This window comes from Astyanax mexicanus, chromosome 21 (assembly GCF_023375975.1).
Source record: "Astyanax mexicanus isolate ESR-SI-001 chromosome 21, AstMex3_surface, whole genome shotgun sequence".
NCBI lineage: Eukaryota > Metazoa > Chordata > Actinopteri > Characiformes > Acestrorhamphidae > Astyanax > Astyanax mexicanus.
The window spans coordinates 6,696,369-6,723,164 of record NC_064428.1 but is presented as its reverse complement, the minus strand read 5'-3'; the positions used below and the strand labels follow the sequence as shown (position 1 = coordinate 6,723,164).

Below are 26,796 nucleotides of genomic sequence, written 5' to 3'. Positions count from 1 at the left end.
CAGAGGTGAGTATATCAGACAGTAGTCTGCTGCCAACTTAGGCTACCACTGCTGGAGCAGTATAAGCATTACCTGCTAAACATGCTAAGTGCTAGCTATTTTACCACTGAGAGGTGAGTATATCAGACAGTAGTCTGCTACCACTGCTGGAACAGCCTTAGCATTACCGGTTAAGCGCTATCTCTTTTGTTGTTCAGAGGTGAGTACTATTAGCCTGTAGCCTGCTGCTAAACCCGGCTACCACTGCTGGAGCAGTATTAGCATTACCTGCTTAACATGCTAAGTGCTAGCTATTTTACCACTCACAGAGGGGAGTATATTGGACAGTAGTATGATGCCAACCCAGGCTACCACTGCTGGAGCAGCCTTAGCATTAGCTGCTAAGCACCATCTCTTTCGTTGTTTAGAGGTGAGTATTATTGGCCTGTAGTTTGCGTGTTTACTGTGTTAAAACAAGCTACGTGGGACAAACCGCTAGCTAATATCACCCTGGCTTACCTGAAAAGTCAGCTAAATTTTGTTTAGTTAGCTTAGCTTTACTTACCTTAGTTAGCTTCCCCCCACCAGCACCCAGCGATGAGACCTGCTGAATTAGAAGTTCATTATAGTGTCTTTTGAAATTTACCTTATAATCTGGTGCTCCTTATTTATGAAAACACACCAGAAAATGTATGTTTGTTGATAGTTTTATAGTGCAAAAAAATACGGGATGTCTTTTTGATATTGTAGTTTTAATAAAAAAAAAAGGTTTATTAAAACAAAACAAAGGAACAACAAATAAGGAACAACTTGGATGTGTTCATTTTATGCCAAAAACATTTATAGGGACTCGTCATCAAATGACTCAGACTCGAGGGCAAAAAAAAAATTAATAGCACCTCTCTAGTTTATTCCCTTCTATTCTAACCTCTTTTTGTTACCTGCACAAGTAAGAACATCAGAATTGAAGTCTAAATGAAATTATATAAAGGACTTTTGTTGTGTAGCACACTGTGTTACTTTCGATTAAATAAATAATCAATATTTGTGAGCTTCACAAGGTCTGACTATGTATTTAAACAACAGACAGAACCCTATGGTGACTGTTTTAAGATTAGAAATGAACATTGTTGTTTTATTGTATAAACTACCGAAAACATTTCTCCCAAATTCCAAATAAAAATATTGTCATTTAGAGCATTTATTTGCATAAAATTAGAAATGGCTAAAATATTTAAAAAGATGCAGAGCTCATATTCATAAAGTTTTAAGAGTTCAGAAATCAATATTTGGTGGAATAAACCTGGTTTTTAATCACAGTTTTCATGCATCTTGGTATCATGTTCTCCTCCACCAGTCTTACACACTGCTTTTGGATAACTTTATGCTGCTTTACTCCTGGTGCAAAAATTCAAGCAGTTCAGTTTGGTGGTTTGATGGCTTGTGATCATCCATCTTCCTCTTGATTATATTCCAGAGGTTTTTAATTTGGTTAAATTGAAAAAATTCATAATTTTTAAGTGGTATCTTATTTTTTTTTCATCAAAAAATGATGGAAAAAATAGTTTGAGTAACAGCTGGACAAACACAACGCAGGGCCAGGTTCATACAAGCACTGTTTTATACCAGGACACATTTATTTACAACAGGAAATTACATCATTACAAGTGTTCCACAGGCACCGCCCCATCAGTTCTCTCAGTCATATGCCAGGCAACACCATCTTATCACAAGTGAATGAATCATTATGAGGAATGATTACAAGCGAGGATGGGTTTTGGTTGGTCGTAAATCCACAATATTAATCCTTATATAGTCAAAGTCACCGAGATGAACCAGAGAGTGCAGAAAAAAAAAAGCTCAGCAGTGTTGCTATGGTACATTTGTTGGTTGCTAAGGTGTTGCTAGATAATAATAAAGGTGTTGCTTCAGTATATGGTGAAATGTACATGTATGTTTGGCTTGCTGGGCTATGTCCAGAACTAACCTGTTATTTAGTACACCAGTGACGACTTTCTTCCAGTACACCAGGGATGGCTAAAGCTATGTGTTGTCCTCACATATGCTCCCAAACAACAACTTTTGAAGTCTCCATATCTACCTACTTTTATGATCAGTGTCCACAGCAGTAACTACATCAGACTGCATTTACTTTAAATACAATTTAAATTGAACTGATTGAGTATGAGGTGGCAGAATAAGGTGAATAGGAAAAATCTACAAGCCTACTTTTACTGATAAAGAAAAAACATGGTAGATTCAAAATCTCAAAACAGGTGAAACTGAGATCATATTTGGTCTGGACCTTTAAAATATTTCAGTTTGGACGAAAGAACCAATTTTTTTTCCATATAAACCATCATTTGCTTTTTTTTGAATGGTAAAACAGGCTTTTGTCACCCAAAAATCAATACAATCAGAAGAAAAATAACAAAAAAGTAACAGTCAATAAATATAAAATTGCACTGATTAAAATTAAGGAGATTAAGGTGGGCTGTCACCTATCAAGTGAAATCACAAGAACGTTTATAAAAAGCATAGCAAGCAGATGGTGGCCCATTACATCCACATTAGAACACCCTCTTTAATGTACATATTATAATGATAATTTACCTTTAGAAAATAAAAAAAGCATTTTTTAAGGTCAAACCTGACAATACAAAATCAATGATGTTATAATAACAAATAAGCACTTGTAAGGGTTAAGGGCAAGAGCAAGACTTCAGGAACCTATATATAAATTAAAATATAATAATGATCAACTTTACATTATGATATAAAATAAAACCCATTTTTATGGCCATAAAATAGGGAAAAAGTGAAATGATATGACAATAACAAATAAGGACCTGTAAGGGTTAACTTCTACACACATGATGGTGTGAATTATATCATATTTGTGAAAAATTCTGAAATATAACTATACTGTGACAGTTTACATGCCTTTTTCCACTTTCAGTGACAATTCTATTTCTTTCAGCTTGTCCAGAAATGCATGTGTAAAGCGTGTCCTTCTTGAGGTTTGCCTCAAAGCACAAATTACACTGTTAAACTGCAGGGGGGGCAAGAGCAAGACTTCAGGACCCTGATATAAATTTTACCATTATACTGATCAACATTACATAAGAATTTAAAAAAGGACCCGTTTTAATGGGCAAATAATAGGAAATAATAGGAAAGTCAATGGTACATAAATAACAAATAAGGACTCATAAGAGTTCACTTTTACACGCATGATGGTGTGAGTTACGAGCACTTTTCAATTATAAGATCTAATTGTAGCCTGAAATGTAGATTATTCAGTTAAAAAAAATTGAACACAAAAAGAAAGAAAATAAAAGAAGAGAAAAGAAAAGAAAAGAAAGACATAAGCAATAATGGAGTTTCTATTCAAGTTAAACACAAATATCCACCAAATCTTTGAATATAAATTCAGTATCGGCTGTGTGTTTGGGATTACATGAGTAATTGTGTATTTCTGCAAATAGTGAGATACAAACAAGAACAAAAACTCATAAAACTGAAAGCACGTATCCTCTAAACTCAATTTGATGAATCGACAGGCAGCACAACACGCACATAGTGAACCCTGCTTCTGTACTGTGTTTAAAGATTTCATTATTCCGTCAAATCAGAAATAAAAAAAAATAATAAATCTAAAAAACAATAAAAAAATCTTGTTCTTGCTAAATAAATCACACACAAACCAAAAGTACCAACTCTTCACATTCAGCAGTTTATATCACTCAGTAATATCACTATACTGTGACAGTTTACATGATTTGTCCACTTACAGTGACAATTCTAAACATCTCAGCTTGTCCAGAAATGCATGTGTAAAGCGTATCCTTCTTAAAAGTTGGCTCAAAGCATAATATACACTTTTAGACTGAAGGGGAACCCAATGAGCACAAATTAAAAATCTTGTGTAATGTTGCATTGTGAAAAAAACAAAACGAAACAAAAAAAAAATCACTTTCAGTGACAATTCTATATGTCTCAGCTTGTCCAGAAATATAGGTGAAAAGTGTGTTCTTCTTAAGACTGTTACACTTTCAGACTGTAGGGGGAGCCGATGAGCATGAATTAAAAATCTCACATAAAGTTGCATACATATTTGTGAAAAAATTCTGTTATAGTTTACATGCTTTTTTCACTTTCAGTGATAATTCCGTACATCCCAGCTTGTCCAGAAATGCATGTGTAAAGCGTGTCCTTCTTAAAAGGTGGCTGAGAGCACAAATTACACTTTCAGACTGTAGGGGGAGCCCATGAGCACAAATTACAAATCTCTCATAATGCTGCATTTTGTATGTATTTGTAAATAATTCTGTAATATAACCATAGTGTTATAGTTGTAATGTTTTTCCCTTTTAGTGACAATTCAGTATATCTCAGCTTGTCCAGAAATGCATGTTTAAATTGTATCCTTCTTAAAAGATGGCTCAAAGCACAAATTACACTTTTAGACTGTAGGGGGAGCCCATGAGCACAACTTTGTGAAATGTGTTTAAATGCTTTTTTTTTTAACTTTCAGTGACAAGTCTTTATTTCTCAGCTTGTCCAGAAATGCATGTGTAAAGCGTGTCCTTCTTAAGAGCACTGTAGGGGGAGCCCATGAGCACAAATTACAGATTTCTCATAGTTTAAAGTCTCTTAATTTCTGGTGATCTGGTTGAATAGCCGTCTGACATGAGAGACTAGTGTACTAGTGATAATGCTATTTATGAATGACATTTTTTTGAATGTTAAACATCTGCACAAACATTTTTTTCCACAATTCATAAACCATTTCCTAAACGTCTGCAGTACGCACAGCGAAGTCTACCTTTCTACCTTACCTGATTCTTTCTTTTTCTGATTTCCAAGGAACACTTCATATACAGTATATCAGCACTACAATATACACGCATATGTACAACGAGTGAAATTCATCATAAAATATATAAAATCTAATAACTGGTTATGGCTCAAGGGACCGACATTGCCTTTAGCACGACATACTCACTTTCACGCTCACGTTACTGTGTTTCATGGGAAGTGCTCTGCAACAGCAATATCAGTGGGTGGGTTTAAAAAAGAAAAGTTGGAAAGACTTCCTATGAATCCTGTACATACATACATACTGAATTTATAATGCATTATATGGCGTGCATAAAACCTTATAATTATGGTCATAAGCTTGTAAAAAAAGTGTTATTTTTGGTAAGTCTTTTTCTTATTATTGAATAATTAAAACTGATCCTAACTGAGGCCGTTAGTGAGATCCTGCAGTTCTTTAAATGCTGTTCTGGGTTCTTTTGGGACCTCCTGGATGAGTTGTTCATGCCCTTTTGGAGTAATTTAGTCGGCCGGTCACTCCTGGGAAGGTTCACCAGTGTTCCATGTTTTCTCCATTAGTGAATAATAGCTCTCACTGTGGTTCTTTGGAGTCTCAAAGCTTTAGAAATGACTTTTCTAGACTGATAGCTGATCAATGACCCTGTTTTCTTATCTGTTTTTGAATATTTTCAGATCGGGATATAATAATGTGTTGTTTTTTAAGATCTTTTAGCTGCTTCATGTTGTCAGACAGAAAGTTTGTTTGATAATCTGAAAACCATTTAAGTATAACAAATGCACAAACAAAAGATATTGGTTTTGATACATCAGCTCACAGATGCAGCCTTGTGCTGATCAACATCACCCTAGAAGTGATTAGGGGAAAGAGCGCCATCTACTGTACCCACCCAGAAAGAACAAGGTCAATTTTTGCTCTTTCAGGACTCCGACAGCTGATGTCAAGCTGCATGACTGGGATTCAAACACTGGGATTTAGACCACTGGACCACTCTGCACCCACCCAATACTTTGAGTAAGTATCACCTAAATTGAAACTCAAATATTTTGTAGTTACACAAAAATGTCATCTTTCCTATTGGCCCTCTGACATCCTTTATTTGCATAATGGGCGTGACCTCGCACCCTTTACTATGCACCATCAGTGTGTGGTTTTGCCTACCATAGCTATTCTACCATGGCTATTTAGATACTCAGTATGTTACATAATGGTAATTGACTGCCTGGACACAGTGAGTGTTTTAGGCCATAAGAATAAGTTACTATTTTCTTTACTGCAGCAAAGTGTGACTTCATGCTGTGTAATTACAGTATTATAATAGATTTATTTATTACAAAAGCTGTAATACTCTATTACAACTCCTATTATACAGTATTAAGCTGTATTGTATTTCCAGAGTGAATTATTGTAATTTTACAATCCTTTTAACTTAAATGGTATTTAACTAGCTTATGACAGTTACTGTAAAAATGTTATGTTTGCTATTTAATGCATTATAATTCATACAGGATTCATAAGAAGTGTTACCGAACTGATGTCTTTTAATGTCTCCTGTGTTGGTCTGTCCTTCATTGCTCAACTGGTTCCTCAAAATAAAGGTTGAAGGATGGTCATTAAATCCAGATGCACAGGTAGAGTATGGCCAAACCAGCAGGAACATCAACGTTACTGTCTTGAAGCACACGTCCATGCCTTAGACCACATGCTGTTGTAGAAATGTAGACAAGACGTTTAGTTGGGTGGTACGTCCAATCTGGCACACAACCCTTAAAAGCTCTATTCGTCAGAGTTTTCTTGGAGACCCAACATGTTTCAATTGGTAAAGAACGAAGGAACATAAGCATGAATAAAGTCCTACCAAAACCGAGAGCAAAATAAAAAAAAAAGGGTCTAAAAAAAAGAACAAAAGTCACTTAAAAATCAAGTGCCTTCAGCTGGAGCCGATTCAAATAGAAAGGACAATTAATTTATCACAATAAAAACTCAATTCTCTTTATATATTTGAACATATTTACAGAGGCCCGTGTGTGTGCGCGCCCTCAGTCATCCGTTCAGCTTCCGAGGATTCCGATTTTCGCTTCTTTGCGTTTTTCTTCTCTCGTTTTTTTTTTTTTTCTGGTTGTTTTGGTCTTGTTCGGGCCAGGCTCGGAACGTCCTCCCAAACAATGTCCTTCTCCGCCCCCCCTTCCCCTCATTACGCTTTGCTGTCATCCTGTTTTGTGTGGATGCTGTTGTCGCTGTGCACCTTGATCTCGATCAGGTCTGGCTTTAGGACGTCTTTTCCGTTTTCTTCTTTGAGAGGGAGTTTTCTGTAAAAAACAAAACAAAAGAGAGAAAGAAAAAAAACAGAAGAACAGAAGAGACTTCAAGATTTTATCATTTAAAAAGCTGAAAACATCTTAAAGGACCACTATGTAACTCGTTTTCAGTAGTAAGTGATAAAATGATCAGGATGTATCATCAGATATTAAGGAAACATGTTGAGTGAAAGCACTGGCAGCTCTTGTCAGCAGGGCTTCATGAGTACCTTCCTACTTTAAGTGTTCACTCCATCCCGTACGCTTTTTCCTCTGTCTCCTCCTGCTGCTCATTCCCCAATATTTACCCCACCCCCCCAAGGTTGCCAGCACCTACACTATTCTACAGCTATCAGTACTGCAGCAAAAAAGGAGCTTAGCTAGCAGAGCTGCTTCAGATAAACCTCAGCTGCTACACAGCTTTAAAAAAAAAAACAACTCAGGATGTCTCAAAAAAGCTCAGTGACCAAAGAAGGAATAAAACAAGAGTAAATATTGGCAGTGAGTTGAAAGTTGGAGAAGACTTCAGCTCAAAAAGACTACAAGACTGACCCAGAGCTGCTACTTTTTCTCCTGAACAGGTAATGTTAAGCTAACTGGCTAGCTAATTCAGTCAGGTATTTTATCACGACCACTAGATTTGCTTACTAGGGACTGGTGTTTAAATGAATTTACAAATTGATGGTTCACATTCACATCAGTGATCTGTGTGCAGCTGGGATAAAAAGGCAGAGGGTGTCTGAAAGAGATAGATAAATTAGCAAGGTTAGCTAAAGTGATCCTAATATGCTGGAGAGCGCAGTCATGCTACACATTTTAACGTGAACTGCAATCTGATTAATACCTCGGCAGTGATAAGTACGAAATATACGCCAGAAACTGATAGATAGATAGTCTCTATAGTGACTCAGTTTAGCTCTGAATATGTTTATATATTGAGTGATTTGTTACGTCCAAAACGATTAAAGGTAAACGTTACTTATGGCCATCCCTAGCAACTATCTAGCTATTTAGCTGTTTAGCAGTCAATACAATGCTAGAAACAGGTTTTAGAAGAGTCCCTTTCCATTCTCTGTCTCTCCTACCAGTCTAAACTTGCTTCACTAAGCTAAGCAGTGTTAAATTACTAGGACCTGTAAAGTAGTAACTCCAGCTCTGGGGTGTGTAGTATTTTTGGAGCAGGGGGATTTTTCAGGTATAACAGGCTTGGCTTAGGCTAACGCAGCTAGCGGTGAATGAGGCTAGTTTAGCTACGGATAAAGTTCACATGAGCCGGTTTATAATTTGACTTTCTTGCCATGGTAGAAGTTACTGAACGCGTCTTTCACTGGATTGTGTAGATTCAGCCTGGCCCAACTTGGCAACCCGAGGTAGCGCTGTGGTACTCTCCGTGATGTTTTGAAATTGGACCGCTCCAGCTATTTCACACGCTCGCTCTGTTTTCCTACAGAATGTACCTTTGCAGCTCAGTGGTACAGATGTATCAAGATAAAGAGGATGCCTCAGGAGTGGCAGATGATCAGTGTTTGTCTCGTACACTCATAGACTCAAAAATATTTGCATCCATACCAGTCAACTGTCCCGTTTTGGCTGGGAAACTACTGTATTTTACCCCTCTTACCCGCCGTCCTCCCGTATTACTATTTTCCCATAAATTTACCGTATTATGAGTGAATGGGAAATCTCATAAAGCCAATCAGGGTGCCAGTTCAAGGAAGAAGTTCCGCCTCTCAGGGGAAACAACCAATCAGCTTATTGGTTTTGCGGATGAGAGTTAGTGGGCTAGTGGGGAAGCCCCTTAGGACTAATATTTATTCATATTTTTCATAAAAAAAATATCATTAAAAGGTAAAAGAACAATTTAGAAACAAGTAAATGTTTTACATTATTACATTGTTACATGAAATCCATTGTTGGCGTACTGTTTTGCATACTTTATTGAGGAATGGATTCACTGATATGAATATATCTGGTCCACATCCTTTAGTAAAAGCTTTTGGTCATCTAATTGTAGTTTGTAAGTGGTTCACAGGTGGTTATTTTAGATTTCTTGTTACCCTGTCTTAAAATGTAAGGAATACTGAACTCGATTGGGCTAGTGGGAAGGCTCAAATCCGGCAGTGGAAAACTATTTTTACCCTTATTTTTTATTTTTAAACCCAAAACTTGACAGGTATGAAGAAAAATCAAAACCTATATTTTACCCTCTGCACAAAGCATGTTTCTATCCAGGCGCTGTTTCAACAAAACAAGCAAACCAATCAATTGGCTAGCGCCCCAATCTGGCCTTGAGCCCTCAGACAAAAACTGAAGGGTTATGAATTGAAGTCAACAACAAACTGTGTGAGCGCCCCTTTAAAGTTGTTGCTGTTTTGCTTGGTCTACCTGTTCATCACCTTTTATTTAGTACACCAGTGACGACTTTCTTCTTCAGAACATTCCAAATAGGTGAACTGGCTATGAACAATATCTGTGCTCTAATGGTTCTGATTGTTTTTGCACCTTCTCTCAGCTTCACAGTTACTTAGTTGTTGTTTTTTTACCTATAATCAGCTCTCTGGTTTTTGTGTTGGTTACTCGGTAACACTTTCTACGAATGTCATCTCTATAAGACTCTATAAACATATTCATAACACATTATAATGCATTCATAAGGCATTATAAACATGGCTATACATATTTATAAAACTCTATAATTCATCACAGCCATGTTTATTATGCATCATGACCTGTGATTATAATGCATTAATAGCTGTGTTTATAACATGTTATAAGTCTATACCAAGAAACTCAGTCCCAGCTTGTAGACTTGTATCATGACTAAAACAGCTTCCAACTTATAAACACACCCTCAATAATCATATAAATATATTTTTAACCACTAATGAGTTGTAATTGTCTTGAATATAATATTAGTTATAGTCAATTACAATGCATTATAACAGGTCTTTGTGCACTCTAAGTAAAGTGACGTACTTTTTCATTGCAGGACTGGATTATTAACAATAGATATAAACTATTTTAACATGTATATCATAAGCATAGCTTATAATGTATTATAATCACAAGTCATAATGCTTAATAAACATGGCTATAGTGGGTTATGCATTATTATAAATATTTATAGTCATGTTTATAATGCCTAATGAATGCATTATAATATATTATGAATGTAGTTATAGAGTCTAATAAAGATGACATTCATAGAAAGTGTTACCGGTTACTCTTCTAACTATAAATGTACAGTCTGCACAGATAAAACCCAAATCTGAAACTGAGGGCTGTTTATTGTTTGAATAATTAATGGTATGAGGACACACCTGGGAAACAAAACACACCCGATAGTCAGATGTTCCAACAAATAGGTGGTTTTAGATAGGAGGTGCTATCTTTTAAAGTGTGTATCAAATCCAGATGTAAACACATGGATATAATATAATAACTGAAATGTTGATATTTTGTCTCATATTCATTTTTTTTAATGTCAAACCCAAATGTTTTCAGTCTACAGTAGAAACAATAGGATTGACCTCACTGTTCCAATACTTTTGGAGGTCACTGTATATTTATATATATTAATATATCTCTATGAAACCCCAGGTGTTGACTAGGATCTACTTGGCTTGGGAATGAAGTGTTTCCATGCCAATCTTTTTCCCAGACAGTCTGTGAAGCACAACTCCTTATTTCATTTCACACAGAAATGGAAGAAAGTTCATTTCTCGAAATGCTGCTGTCAAAATGCTAATATGACTGGGAAATTTAATACATAATATGCATGCAAGTCGTCCTAGTGTGCCTCAGATGCCTAGAATATCTCTGAAGGCACGATTCAACAATAACTCCAATAAGGTCCAATTAAATACCTGTCAACTGAACAAATAAGAGGAAAAATGAGAAATATAAGAGCTCAGCCCAGAATAAACCAGTCAAGAACTGATGATTTCAAGCTAATGGAAGAAACGCTGTGATTAAATGGGATAAAGATTAAAGCTTAAATTAGCAAGAACATATAAAACCACCAAGTGTGACGTACATCTGCTTTCTGAACTGTATGTCTGTTTATCTCAGGCTAGCGTTCATCAGTGCAACTTGACTAGTGTTAAATTAGTTTTGTTGCCTGCAGTCCAGTGTCAGGGGGGCATGTGTCCCTTGATAATGGATAATTAAGCAATAATAAATGAGAGGGAGTGCTATAGCGCATTATATCGGCACTGCTGTGCTGTACTCTTAAACGTTATAGCACAAACCTGGAGTGTATTATTGCGATTACACCACATTTCCATTATCACTGTTTATTGAAAGATTTTGAGTTAAAATAGTTCCATTGCTGCTCTGTTTGTTGCTGCGCTGTTTGGCTTGTAAGTGCTACATTATTGCTAGGTTACCTGTATGTGGCGGAGTAATACATGGAGAGCTTCGGTTACAGTACATTACCGGCTGATAACTGCGCTCATAAAACGCCTCTCAACCAATCACATTGCAGGGTCGGAACTAACTGTGGTATAATAAAGAATTTTATGACATTACACCTTAGTGACATATTATACCTCTTTTACATGTTAGAATAGTTTAATATTCTATACAAAACATGTTCATGATAAAGTCCTTTACACAAAACCACTCTCACATAAAGATAAAGATCTCACCAGCTCCATTCTTAAAAGTTTTAGTTCCTTTCAGATTTTGCCATTTAGGGGCTCTGTCACTTTCATGCGAATAATCTGTTGCTGGCCATGTCATGTTTACGCTGAACATTTACCACATGTTAGTGTTAGCTTGTGCTAAATAGCTGAGCAGAGTAGCTAAGCTCCCTCATCTGCTGATATACCACAGACAGTAGTTACAGATCCCTCCCTCAGACAAAGTCTGCTGGCTAATCCTGTTGTAAATGGTCCAAGGTTCTCAATAAGCAGACATAAATGACATTTCTTTAACTGATCTAGTGGGTGGGGCTCTGGTGGTTCTCCATTCCAGCATAAGACCCACCTGTTATTCCACCTGTGAAACATGGTGGTGGTTGTATCACGGTTTGGGCCTGTTTGGCTGCATCTAGGGCAGGATTGCTTGCATTTATTCATAGAATCATGGATTCTGAATTATATCAGAGATGTGTTCTAAAGGAAAATATCAGGATAACTGTCCATCATCTGAATCTCAAGAAAAGCTGGGTCATGCAGCAAGACAATGACCCTAAATGACCCTAAAAAGTAATTCTACCAAAGATCGGTTCAAGAATAAGAGTCATGGAATAGTCAATAGAAAGTTAATGTTTTGGAACAACGTGTCCTGACCTTAATCCAATGAAAATGTTGTGGAAAGACCTGAATCGACCTGAATGTGAAAAAAACCACCAACATCCCAGAGTTGAAGCTATTTTGTACAGAGGAAGGGGGGAAATCACAACAAATACCAAAAATGTAATGAGACAGCTGCCCCGAAGGGAAGATCCAGAGAGCTGTCTCAGAATTTTTATTTATCCTAGTGGAATAAAGCACCAGGACGAACTCAAAAGCAGATATAAGGGAATTGCAGTGAGCTGGGTTCGAACCAAGAGTGTTGGAGTGAAAGGCCAATGAATAGACCACAACACTATTGGGGAGTGTGAGTGATTGGTGACTGTAGGTGTTTTAACACTGGGGGCAGGGTTTAGAACACTGAAAGAAATACACAAAATTGAGTGTGGAGGTGTAGAAAGGACCACTTTACTGCTGAGAAATGAAAGGAATACAGATATAGAAAGATGGAAAGATATTTAAAAAAAAAAATAATAATAAAATAAAAATCGCTCGGAGCGGGGTTTGAACATCCGCGAGCACAGGCTCTGAAGCGGAGTGAATGCAACCTACACGCTGCGCCACCGGGGACGAGCCGATGACGTCAGTGCAAGGAAGAACTAAGTGGCTTGCAAGCGGGAGAAGGAGAGCTAAATAAACGAATTGAAATAAAAATAATCCAAGCAGGAATAGTGATTTGGAAACTGTGGGAAAAAACAATAAGGACTAGAGAGAAAAAGTAAGCGAAGTTAGAAGGGAAGAAGTATCCCCCTCTGGTCGCTAGAAACGAAAGAAAGTTTTTTTTTTTTTTTTGACGAAAGTGCAAAAAGAAAGAGAGACAGACAGCCTCGTGGTGACACGACCAGCGAGGTGAAGGGGTTAGAGCGACACAGGTAGCTCTAGAAGAATGAAAGAGAACCTCTCTGAACTGAGCCCAGTATACACTGTTCCCATAGAGGTTAAAGATAGAGAGCCACTTGGCAACTCTGAAGAGATCGTAAGAAAAACCGGCGTGGTCTTGCTTTCTGACGGGAATACTCAAGACTCTGCGCCGAGGAACCGGAAGGAAGCCCTTATAAGGTAGTGACACCAGCTGTTGTTAATCGCGCTGATTACCACCTGGCTTAGAGCGTGGCCTCCCTCTAGTGGTGGGAAGACCACGTTGCGGGCGGCCCCTTACAGGACCCCCTCCCCGAGGGGCGGCTCCAGAAGTCCCAAGACCGGCCGCCTGATCACGCCGAAAGGCTAGAATGAGATCCGGATCAAGAATCCGAGCAGCTGGAACCCAAGAACGCTCTTCAGGACCATAACCTTCCCAATCCACCAGATACTGGACTCGGCCCCTTACCCTACGGGAATCGAGTATTTTATTCACTGTATAGGCCGGTGAGCCAGCCACCATGCGAGGGAGCGGCGGGTCCACCGGCTTGGCCCCAGTTGAACACAGGTAGGGTTTAAGACGCGAAACGTGGAACGTGGGATTGATCCTAAGAGACGGAGGCAGTTGCAACCTGTATGACACAGGGTTGACTCGGCGGACGACTTTGAAGGGCCCGATGTAACGAGGCGCCAATTTTTTGTTAACCACTTTGAGCGGAAGGTCTTTGGCCGCCAACCACACACGCTGGCCGGGACGTAGAGACGGCCCCAGCATACGCCTTCGATCTGCAGTGGCTTTGCGCGATGCGGTCTGTGCTAGCAAAGTGGCACGCGCGCGTCGCCACGCTTTTTTGCAACGCCTCACCATACTGGCTGCAGAGGGAATGGCCGTATTGGCTTCCTGCGCTGAGAACAAGGGGGGCGGATAACCAAACTGGCACTCAAAGGGAGACATTCCCAATGAGGAGTGCCAAAGAGTGTTGTGAGCGTATTCAGCCCACAACAAGTGATCCGCCCAGGTGGAAGGGCAGGTGGACGCCAGACACCGGAGAGACTGCTCAAGGTCCTGGTTCACCCTCTCGGTCTGCCCGTTAGACTGGGGGTGGTACCCTGAGGACAGACTAACGGAAGCCCCTAGAGAAGTACAGAAAGCTTTCCAGAACCGACTGGAAAACTGGGGGCCCCTATCCGATACCAGGTCAACAGGGATCCCGTGGTACCGTACTACTTGGTGCAGAATGAGTTGAGCTGTCTCTTGCGATGATGGGAGTTTTGGCAGGGCGACAAACCGAGCTGCTTTTGAAAACCTGTCCACAATCGCCAAAATGACCGTGTTGCCTCTGGATTTGGGTAATCCGGTGATAAAATCCAGGGACAGATGGGACCAGGGGCGATGTGGAACCGGTAAAGGGTGTAGCAGTCCAGAGGGCTTAGCCCTGGGCTCCTTGTTGCGAGCACATACATCGCAGGAAGCCACAAACTGCCGAACCTCTCTTGCCATCCTAGGCCACCAGAACTGCCTGCTCAGGAATTCCAGTGTGCGTTTAACCCCTGGATGGCCTGAAACTGGACTGGTGTGTCCCCAGTGCATAACCTGAGCCCGAGCAGATGTGGGGACATACAGCCTGTTGGTGGGGCCTCCACCTGGATCTGGCTCTGTTTGCAAGGCTGTCCGGACCACTCCCTCAATTTCCCACTGCAGGGGTGCAAGTATGCATTCTGGGGGAAGAATGGGCGAGAGCTGTGGTACAGAGGGTTCCTCCCACTGCCTGGATAGAGCATCAGGCTTAATGTTTTTGGATCCTGGACGGTAAGACAGAGTGAAGGCAAAGCGGCTGAAAAACAGGGCCCAACGTGCCTGTCTAGGATTCAGCCGCTTGGCGCTCTGGATGTATGAGAGGTTTTTGTGATCCGTCCAGACCAAGAACGGGTGTTTGGAACCCTCTAACCAGTGTCTCCATTCTTCAAGGGCCATCTTAACGGCCAAGAGTTCCCGGTCTCCCACGTCATAATTTCTTTCAGTGGGAGTCAAACGGTGAGAGAAATACGCACACGGATGGAGCTTGTTGTTTTCACCTGAGCGCTGGGAAAGTACAGCACCAACCCCAATGTCCGAGGCATCAACTTCCACTAAAAATGGGAGGTCAGGATCTGGGAGGCGTAAGACAGGGGCGCTGATCAAACGATGTTTGAGCTCCTCAAATGCTTTCTGGGCCTCGTCGGTCCATTGGAATGGGCCTGGTTGCTTGCGGGTCAGAGCAGTGAGTGGTGCAGCGACCGAGCCAAAGTTCCTGACAAACCGGCGGTAAAAGTTGGCGAAGCCCAAAAAACGTTGGACCAGGCGGAGGGAGGTGGGGCGAGGCCACTCGGCCACTGCTTTCAGTTTTACTGGATCCATAGCCAAACTACCCTTGGAAACCACAAAGCCCAGGAAACGCACCGTAGCAACATGGAATTCGGACTTCTCCAGTTTTACAAACAGGTGGTTCTCAAGGAGCAGCTGTAACACCCGGCGGACATGAACAATGTGCTCCTTCAGATCTTTGCTGAATATGAGGATGTCGTCCAGGTAAACGAAAGCATAGAGGCCGAGGGTCTCATGCAAGACCTCGTGGATAAGCCTTTGAAAGACAGCTGGTGCGTTCATAAGCCCAAACGGCATTACTAGGTATTCGTAGTGGCCTGTAGGGGTGACAAAAGCTGTCTTCCATTCATCCCCTGGGCGGATCCGTACCAGGTTGTAGGCACTCCGAAGGTCCAATTTAGTAAAAACAGAGGCCTGTTGGAGTGCCTCAAAGGCTGTTGTCATTAAAGGCAAAGGGTAGCGGTCTTTGACCGTGATTTTGTTGAGGCCTCTGTAGTCAATACACGGCCGCAGACCCCCGTCCTTCTTGCCAACAAAGAAAAAACCTGCCCCAGCTGGAGATGTTGAAGGACGGATGAACCCCTGTGCCAGGGCGTCTTGGATATATTCCTCCATAGACTCTTTCTCAGGCCCTGATAGAGAAAAGAGGCGCCCCCTAGGAGGAACAGTGCCCGGCATTAGTTCAATGGCACAATCGAAGGTGCGATGGGGTGGTAGGACCTCAGTCTTCTGCTTGCTGAAGACCTCCTTAAGGTCATGGTAACCTTTAGGTACTTTACTCAGGTCAACAGGCTTTTGGTAAGGTGTATTATGACTCTCCAGGAGACCAGGGCGTAAACATGAAGCCCTACAATGGGAACCCCACTGTCGAATGCTTTTTGAGAGCCAGTCTATATGGGGGTTGTGTCTTTGCAGCCAAGAATACCCCAGGATGACAGGTAGGTTTGGTGCCCGAGTCAAAAAAAAAGACATACGTTCAGTATGTTGGCCCACTTTCATAATGATGGGTTTGGTCTGTTGGTTAATTGCTCCTGATCTTAATGGGGAGCCATCAATAGCTGACACTGGTAAAGGAGTGGTAAGGGACTCCAGGGGTAAACCTAGTTGGCGTGCTGTGGAGATGTCCATGAAATCGCCTGCTGCCCCGGAGTCAACAAAGGCAGTCAGGCGTCCCTCCTTAGATGGTGTTCCCCATATCAGAGTGACTGGGAGAAACAGCCCACTTGACTGGGGACTGAGGAGAGAGCCTACCCTGGGGTCCCCTACCGGGGGTAGGCTTGGCCTTTTACTGGCCTAACAGGGCATTTTTCAATTTTGTGATCATCTCCACCACAATACATACATCTGCCCTGACGGCGACGTGTTTCAGCCTCTTGAGGGGTGAGGTGGGTGCGACCGAGTTGCATGGGTTCGGTACCATCAGCCCTAGACTGTGGCCGGGAATGAGGAGAAAGTTCTCGAGGTTGAGAAGTGCGAGACCCCTTTTTGCTGGACCGACGACGTTCACGGAGACGGTTGTCAAGCCTAAGAGTCAGGTCATACAGGTCCTCCAAGGAATTAGGAGGATCACGGACTGACATTAGATCTTTTAGCTCGTCATTAAGGCCTTGTTGGTAAACAGCCATCAGGGCCAGTGAGTCCCACCCACTCTCAGCAGCCAGGGTTCGGAAAGCAATGTTATAATCTGCAATAGACCGAGTACCCTGACGTGCATTAAGGAGGGCAGTAGCAGCATCACTGCCCCTGCTGGAGCTATCAAATGTCCGCCTCATGGCTCCAGCAAAGAGAGAAGAGGACTTACAGTCTAGAGATCCGGACTCCCAAAGGGCTGTAGCCCATTCCAAGGCACGGTCAGAAAGGAGGGAAATCATATATGCGACCTTGGCCTCCTCAGTGGGGAACCGATTAGGGGCCTGCTTAAAAGCCAAAGAGCATTGGAGCAGGAAACCCCGACATCCTCCTGGCTCACCACTAAATCTCATGGGGGCTGGTAGCATTATATCTGCAGAGGACGCAGTGAGAGACGGGGCCTGCTCAGCAGCAGGTGGGGCTTCCTCCTTGGGTGGAACAGTTAACTGTTGGACAGCCATGGTTAACTCCTGCATACGCTGAGCTAGCTGATTTAATGCCTCCTCATGCTTGCCCAGACGAGCACCCTGAGATGTTATGGCTTGCTGCATTGCTGCCTTATCTGCTGAGTCCATATTTGGCAGAGTCTTGCTGTAATGAGACAGCTGCCCCGAAGGGAAGATCCAGAGAGCTGTCTCAGAATTTTTATTTATCCTAGTGGAATAAAGCACCAGGACGAACTCAAAAGCAGATATAAGGGAATTGCAGTGAGCTGGGTTCGAACCAAGAGTGTTGGAGTGAAAGGCCAATGAATAGACCACAACACTATTGGGGAGTGTGAGTGATTGGTGACTGTAGGTGTTTTAACACTGGGGGCAGGGTTTAGAACACTGAAAGAAATACACAAAATTGAGTGTGGAGGTGTAGAAAGGACCACTTTACTGCTGAGAAATGAAAGGAATACAGATATAGAAAGATGGAAAGATATTTAAAAAAAATAATAATAATAAAATAAAAATCGCTCGGAGCGGGGTTTGAACATCCGCGAGCACAGGCTCTGAAGCGGAGTGAATGCAACCTACACGCTGCGCCACCGGGGACGAGCCGATGACGTCAGCGCAAGGAAGAACTAAGTGGCTTGCAAGCGGGAGAAGGAGAGCTAAATAAACGAATTGAAATAAAAATAATCCAAGCAGGAATAGTGATTTGGAAACTGTGGGAAAAAACAATAAGGACTAGAGAGAAAAAGTAAGCGAAGTTAGAAGGGAAGAAGTATCCCCCTCTGGTCGCTAGAAACGAAAGAAAGTTTTTTTTTTTTTTTGACGAAAGTGCAAAAAGAAAGAGAGACAGACAGCCTCGTGGTGACACGACCAGCGAGGTGAAGGGGTTAGAGCGACACAGGTAGCTCTAGAAGAATGAAAGAGAACCTCTCTGAACTGAGCCCAGTATACACTGTTCCCATAGAGGTTAAAGATAGAGAGCCACTTGGCAACTCTGAAGAGATCGTAAGAAAAACCGGCGTGGTCTTGCTTTCTGACGGGAATACTCAAGACTCTGCGCCGAGGAACCGGAAGGAAGCCCTTATAAGGTAGTGACACCAGCTGTTGTTAATCGCGCTGATTACCACCTGGCTTAGAGCGTGGCCTCCCTCTAGTGGTGGGAAGACCACGTTGCGGGCGGCCCCTTACAAAAAAAACAAAGGTTAACATACTTTTGCTACTCACAAATATGTAATATTGGTTAAATTTTCTCAATACATAAATGAAAAAGTTATAATATTTTTGTTTAAATTGTTTAATTGGGTTCTCTTTAAATACTTTTAGAACTTTTAGCAAACTTTTAGGAAATCTGATGATGTTTTAGGTCATATTTATGCAGAAATGTAGAAAGAGTTAATATGTAGACAGAGTTAATATTGAAAAATGTACTGTTTGTATTGTAGTGTTTGTATGAAATTGAAATAACTATGCTGTGAATATAAAAGATTATATAGACACATTATATAGATATTGACCCATAGCAGCCCTGCCTCTTACACCACACACACACATACATCTAGAGGTAGGCATTACCAGGCTGGCAGAAGCTGCTATGGAGACAATGCCATTAGGGATGGGCTTCACTGGGAATAGGCTGATCCCACATCCTCTCTGTTGACAGTAGAGCCGTATGCACGGCGTATAGCCTGAGAGCGCGAGCATTCACACTTATCTACACACCCCAGAGGCAGCGCAGAAAGAGGCTTTACTTTTCTCTCAAGGCACAATAATCTCACTAATAAGGACTTTAGCAGCAAAGCTTCTGGGATGGCTGTCAGTGCATGTTTGGCCGGCGTGTTCTCTACACCTCGCAGTCTCTTATTAAATTACAGCTCCAACTGGATGAAGAATGAAATCCTCCATCGTCACTCTGCTTCACGCTTCATTCCAAGACATAATACACACTACACACATCGCCAGTCCACTGTATCGGTCATGCTGTTGTTGGTATGTCAGTATCGGTATTGGCGATGCTGTTGAATATTGATAAAAATGTTGGCATCTGAATTTAACTGAACATACAGGTGTTAACTAAACGGATGGCAACTAGCTGATGCAGTGAGTAGCTTCTCATTTGTTAAGTATGTTTCAGAATAAACAATAAATGAGGAGATGTCCCAATATTTCACAATCATTATGCTATTATTGCTTTCATACAATTTATGACCTCTGTATTGCAGATTATGCTTTTAATTAGTGTTAACCTCATAGAAAACCTATGGAATACAATAATCAAGAGGACAATGGATGGCCACAACCATTGTATTTTTGTGGAAAGAGTATAAGTTTTGGTTATTCCACCAAATATTAATTTCTGAACTCTCTTGTGCAACACAAGTAAGGAACAGAGGTGTCACCATGTTTTCCTTCTAATTTTGCAGGTCTCTCCACTGGGTGGTGGTGGGGGGTAACTAACTTAAGTAAAACTAAAAGTAAAAGTAAAGCTAAATAAACCAAAAAAACTTTTTTCTTTTAAAAGGAGAGCTGGATGTTTATTTACACAGATTTCTCTCTGCAGCAGCATTAGCATTAGAGGCTAACCGCTAGCACTAGCCATGGTTAGTGCCAGTAAATGATGCCCGACAGCGCTACACTGAGGAAGCCTTAGTGTTCCAGTAAGCCAGGGCGGTATTAGCTAGCGATATACTCACCTCTCAACAACGAAAAAGCTTGCACTTAGTGTGATTTGCGGCTAATGCTAATGCTGCTCCAGCAGTGCTAGCCAGGGGGTTAGCAGAAGGCTACAGTCTGATACACACCTCTGAACGACAAAAGACCTAATACCTGACTGGTAAAATTCATACATAAGGTGCACTGACCTTTTTTTGGGAAAATTAAAGGATTTTAAGTGCATTTTATATTACAGCTAATATGGTATATTATAAATGATTAATTTTCTTAGGTCCTAAAATAAAACCTTGAGAGACAAAACATGGTAAACTAAATAGTTTCCCAAGAAATCATAATGTTTTTTTTTCAAGATGAATAATAACTGAATAAAAAACCTTTTGTTGAAGAGTTGAAGTGGGGTTAATCAAGTATTTCTCATTTCTAAAAAAGCCATTTGAAGCAGCCATTACAACACACCAATATCAAAAGCCCAGTTCCTGCCACTTTCTCTCTCTGTACTCTACTCTAAAATAATCAGGACAACCGCTGACCTTTCCAACCGAAAGCCTCTCATTAGAGGACATTTAATTCCCTTGAAAAATTGAGACATTTCACCCCCAGGCTGGCTGAGTTTCCCGGGCATAGCCGTGTTAAAGCGTGAACACCTTCTCTCTGTGATAACTGCACACTTCAGAAAGAGACGACTAATGGACTGACAAAACCTGGCATTAACTCAACAAAAGCCACCATTCACTTTCCATCACCTGACCTCTGGTAGAATAAATACTCTCAGCCAATCAAAAATTATATTCTTATTTTACTGACCTTAAATAGCAGTGATTTTCAGTACAGAATCTGTACAGCCTGTTTTTAATTCAGTGCTGCCTGAGGACCCGAAGATCACCAGCATCTAATACTGACTGTCAGACTTCAGTCCAGATTCTCTTAATTCTTCTCAGATATCTTTGAGGAAAATTATTTCTACAGAAAAATTGGACTCGATAATAAAACACAGTGGATCAACACCAGCAGATGACAGACATGTCTCTTTATCCAAACCATCACTGATTGGTGGAAACTTCACACTAGACCTGGAGCAGTTTGGACTGTGCGTCTCTCCACTCTTCCTCCAGACTCTGCTCCCTTGATTTACAAATGAAATAAGTAAAATTTACTGATGATCAGTGATGGTTTGATAAAGAGAGACATGTCTGTCATCTGCTGGTGTTGATCCACTGTGTTTTATTATCAAGTCTAAAGTCAGTGCAGTTTTTGTGTTTTCCCGCAAAATTTTACAGCACTTCATGCTTCCCTCTGCTACTGACAACTTTTATGGAGATGCGGATTTCATTTTCCAGCAGGACTTGGCACACTGCCCACACTACCAAAAGTACTAATTGGTCTTATATTGGGTTTTCATTGGCTGTAAGCCAAAATTATCAACAATAATACTAATAAACACTTAAAAATAGATCTGTGTTTCACATTTTGATCTGAATTACTGAAAGAAAATAAATATTTTAATAAAATTATTTTTTTTAGATGCACTAGTATATCATATATACAGGATTTGGATAATGAAACTGAAACACCTGGTTTTAGAGCACAATAATTGATTGTGGTGACGGACAGTTCTGGTGGAAACAGGAGAGTTGAGGTGCACATTGAATTCTGCCGTGATTTGATCAGCCGTGGTTTTATGTTTTTTGGATACAATCCGGGTTAGCACCCGAACATCCTTTTCAGACAGCTTCCTCTTACAGCGTCCACAGTTAATCCTGTTGGATGTGGTTGGTTCTTCTTGGTGGTATGCTGACATTACCCTGGATACCGTGGCTCTTGATACATCACAAAGACTTGCTGTCTTGGTCACAGATGCTCCAGCAAGACGTGCACCAACAATTTGTCCTCTTTTGAACTCTAATAATGTTGTGTGCATTGCAATATTTTGAGCAGTAAAACTGTGCTCTTACCCTGCTAATTGAACCTTCACACTCTGCTCTTACTGGTGCAATGTGCAATTAATGAAGATTGGCCACCAGGCTGCTCCAATTTAGCCATGAAACCCTAAACACTAAAATGATGACATGTGTTTCAGTTTCAATGTCCAACCCCTGTATTAAATATATTGAATCTTATCCACTGTGACATACTATGTATCATACCATCAGGTCAGTGCCAATAAACAGCCCTACTGGTAACTTGAATGTATATTAGAAAAAATAAGATTTGCAGATTTTAACACAATGATATTATATGATTTTTTGCTGTTAGGAGGAACTATTGCAATATTCATACCATCCATCCCTATCACTCACTGTTGAAGGATATATCAGTAGGACAGTATCAGTAGGAGACCAGCTGTACTCACAGGTAGGCCGCTTTTCCCTCCTCCAGCTCTTTTCCTTTACTGCTGGTGGCGGTCTTCTTGCTGCAGAGCTTTCGGGAGATGCACATCAGCAGACCACACTGACGCAAGAAGAAGCAGCTGACGTCCACCAGCACCAGCAGGAGCAGCAGTCCGGCCAGCCCCAGACCCACCACCGCGCCCAAGCCCAGGCCGCTGAACAGGGAGTCTGCTGAGACACGATACCAAAAAAAATTATTTACAAAGTGTTTTACTGTAAAATTTTATATATATATATATATATATATATATATATATATATATATATATATATATATATATATATATATATATAAATGCTGCGTCTGCACAGACTGGAACTTACTGGAAGCATCCTGAAGTAGAAGTAGAAGATCAAACATACAAATAATGAAAAACAACAAACTTTACAAAACTTTCACTGACAAAAAGAAACAGTTTTCAGGAGAGAAATCTGTGTAGATTAACATCCAGCACTCGATTAAGTTTAAAGAAAAGAAAATTGGTAACACTTCCTATGAACCCTGTATTCATAATGCCTTATGAATGCATTCATAGTGCATTATATGACATGCATAATAGCTTATAATGACTGTAATAAGCCTGTAAAAACTCATTAGTACTTACAGCAACATTTATTACACTGCAAGTCATTTCAAACTACAAGTATAAGGGTTTATAAAGAATGGGCTTACAATGCCTTATAATATCTGTTTATAAGAACATTGTACAATGTAGTGTTGTAATGCACTATAACACAGATTTGATATATTTTGGTATAATGCATTATAACATGCAGCTATGATTTCTCAAATTAAGCTTTTATATAACTGTGTAACACATTATAAACAGTCATTATGTACAGTCATTACTGGCTTTAAGTGAAGTGAATTTTCATATGCTTTTAAACGTGAAGTAAATTTTATTATGCCTTGCTGTAATGTCTTGAGAGTAATGACTGTATATAAGGCTTTATAATGTGTTACGCACTGATAAAAAAGCTTAATTTGAGAAATTAAAACTGCATATTATAATGCATTATACCAAAATCTGTGTTATAATGCAGTACAACACTACACTGTACAATGTTCTTATGAACAGATATTATAAGGCATTACGGTAACACTTTCTATGAATGTCATCTTTATTAGACTCTATAACTACATTCATAATATATTATAATGCATTCATAAGGCATTAAAAAATGGTTATAAATATTTATAAAAATGCATAACCCACTATAGCCATGTTTATTAAGCATTATAACTTGTGATCATAATACATTATAAGCTATGCTTATGATATACATGTTAAAATAGTATATATATATATATATATATATATATATATATATATATATATATATATATATATATATATATATATATATCGTTAAAAATCTAGTCCCACAATAAAAGTCTGTCAGTTTACTTAGAGCGCACAAAGACCTGTTATAATACATTATAATTGACTATAACTAATATTATATTCAAGACAAGTATAATTCATGAGTGGTTAAAACTATATTTATAGGATTATTGAGGGTGTGTTTATAAGTTGGGAGCTTTTTTAGTCATGATGCAGTCTGCAAGCTGGGACTGAGTTTCTTGATATTGACACATAGCATGTTATAAACACAGCTATTAATGCATTATAATCACAGTTCATGATGCATAATAAACATGGTTATGATGAATCATAGAGTTTTATAAATATGTATAGCCACGTTTATAATGCCTTATGAATGCATTATAATGTGTTATGAATATGTTTATAGAGTCGTATAGAGATGACATTCATAGAAGTTACCGAAATTTGTATTATGCCTCACTGTAATGTCTTGACAGTAATGACTGTATATAAGGCTTTATAACTTTGTTACCCACTTATATAAAAGCTTAATTTGAGACATCATAGCTGCATATCATGATGCATTATACCAAAATATACCAAATCTGTGTTATAGTGCATTACAACACTGCATTGTTCAATGTTCTTATGAACAGATAATATAAGGCATTATAAGCCCTTTCTTTATAAACCCTTATACTTGTAGTTTATATTGTGTTATGAATATTGCTGTAAGTACTTATAAGTTATTATACAGGCTTATTACAGTCTTTATAAGGTATTATGCATGTCATATAATGCATTATAAATGCATTTATAATGCATTATAAATACAGGGTTCATAGCAAGTGTTACCAAAAAGTTTTTTGGTAACACTTTCTATGAATGTCATCTTTATTAGACTCTATAACTACATTCATAATTTATTATAATGCATTCATAAGGCATTATAAAATGGTTATAAATATTTATAAAAATGCATAACCCACTATAGCCATGTTTGTGATCATAATGCATTATAAGCTATGCTTATGATATACATGTTAAAATAGTATATATCTATCGTTAAAAATCTAGTCCCACAATAAAAGTCTGTCAGTTTACTTAGAGCGCACAAAGACCTGTTATAATACATTATAAATGACTATAACTAATATTATATTCAAGACAAGTATAATTCATGAGTGGTTAAAAATATATTTATAGGATTACTGAGGGTGTGTTTATAAGTTGGAAGCTGTTTTAGTCATGATGCAGTCTGCAAGCTGGGACTGAGTTTCTTGATATTGACATATAGCATGTTATAAACACAGCTATTAATGCATTATAATCACAGTTCATGATGCATAATAAACATGGCTTTGATGAATTATAGTGATTTATAAATAGGTATAGCCATGTTTATAATGAATTATGAATGCATTATAATGTGTTATAAATATGTTTATAGAGTCTTATAGAGATGACATTCATAGAAAGTGTAACCGGCATTACAAGCCCTTTCTTTATAAACCCTTATACTTGTAGTTTATATTGTGTATGAATGTCGCTGTAAGTACTTATGAGTTATCATACAGGCTTATTACAGTCTTTATAAGGTATTATGCATGTCATATAATGCATTATAAATGCATTTCTAATATACATTATGAATACAGGGTTAACAGGAAGTGTTTACTAGTCCTTCCTTGCTGAGCCTTACAGTTACAATTTACAAAAATAGGGTAAATTCAAAGTTTTCAAGCTTGTTTATTCTCGCTACAAATGGTTATTTAGGGTTGGAGCTCTAAAAGCTTCTTTTTGAATTTGATGTTATTTTTGATTTAATACAATTTATGAAAGAACACTTTGCATGCAACGTTAATGTTTAATATAACATCGTATGATGAAGTTGATGCAGCCAAGCACTCCAGCATCTGCCTGTGGTTTGGAAATCACTTTAAGCCAGACAACAGGGGCCGCGGATTGACGTTTTAAATGCGCTCCCTCTGATAAATAAAAGAGGAAATTTCGTCCCGTTCCTTTTTTAAAACCGAGCTGAATGAAGGCCGTAAATGCTCTTCTGATAATTACCGGGTCTTGCCTCATGAATGTGAAAGCATTTCCAGCATGTTTACCGGAAGCCACTCTCTCAGGCCGGCGCGGAAAGTTAGCGGGCGGCTTTGAGGACACCACCTTGTAGCTTCTCTGGAAAATATTTTGATCTCTGCGATGTGGAAAGAAATCAAAGGGTCACTCGCAACATCTCTGCAACACGGCGAACCTGGAGCGTGAAGCCGGCCGGGGGGGAAGCTCGCACGCACCTTATTTTTATACTTTACTCAGAAAAAAAAAAAAACACCCAGACCTGAAGCATAAACAAGATCGTATCTGAACGTGCCAAAAAACAAACTTCGCAACGATCAAATAAGCGAAAGATGAAGCGAAACAGACTGGGCTTGAAGACGAGACTGAAGTATGACGTGCTTTGGTCAACTGCCTCGTACGAATCGACATTTTAAATTTCAGAAGGTCTCCGGTGATTCCTATCTCCAAAGGGAAGCGAGCATTAAACACAGCAGACGGCATCAAAGTGCTGCTCGCACGTTTAGGTTAACTGAATGAACCCGAGATAGAGCATGAGGACAAGCGGCTGACATAAAAAAAAAAAAAAGCAGCAAAGTCAATAGTTTTAGTCAATATAGTTCCTGGACTAACGATAAAGGC

At 39.6% G+C, this 26,796-nt stretch overlaps 1 protein-coding gene across 2 annotated transcripts in view; it reads right to left on the bottom strand.

The window, feature by feature from the left end:
• Nucleotides 1-2,350: 2,350 nt before the first annotated feature.
• Nucleotides 2,351-26,796, bottom strand: part of LOC103027145 (neural cell adhesion molecule 2) — a 564,336-nt gene continuing 539,890 nt past the window's right edge. Inside the window, exons 16-17 of one of the 2 annotated variants that reach the window (XM_022674973.2) lie at nucleotides 22,726-22,933; nucleotides 2,351-7,128 (exon numbers count right to left, since the gene is read on the bottom strand). In XM_022674973.2, coding sequence (XP_022530694.2) covers nucleotides 7,014-7,128; nucleotides 22,726-22,933 — 323 coding nt within the window. In that variant the 3' untranslated portion in view covers nucleotides 2,351-7,013. The remainder of the gene's footprint in view (nucleotides 7,129-22,725; nucleotides 22,934-26,796) is intronic. The other variant, XM_022674975.2, reaches the window with a different exon arrangement.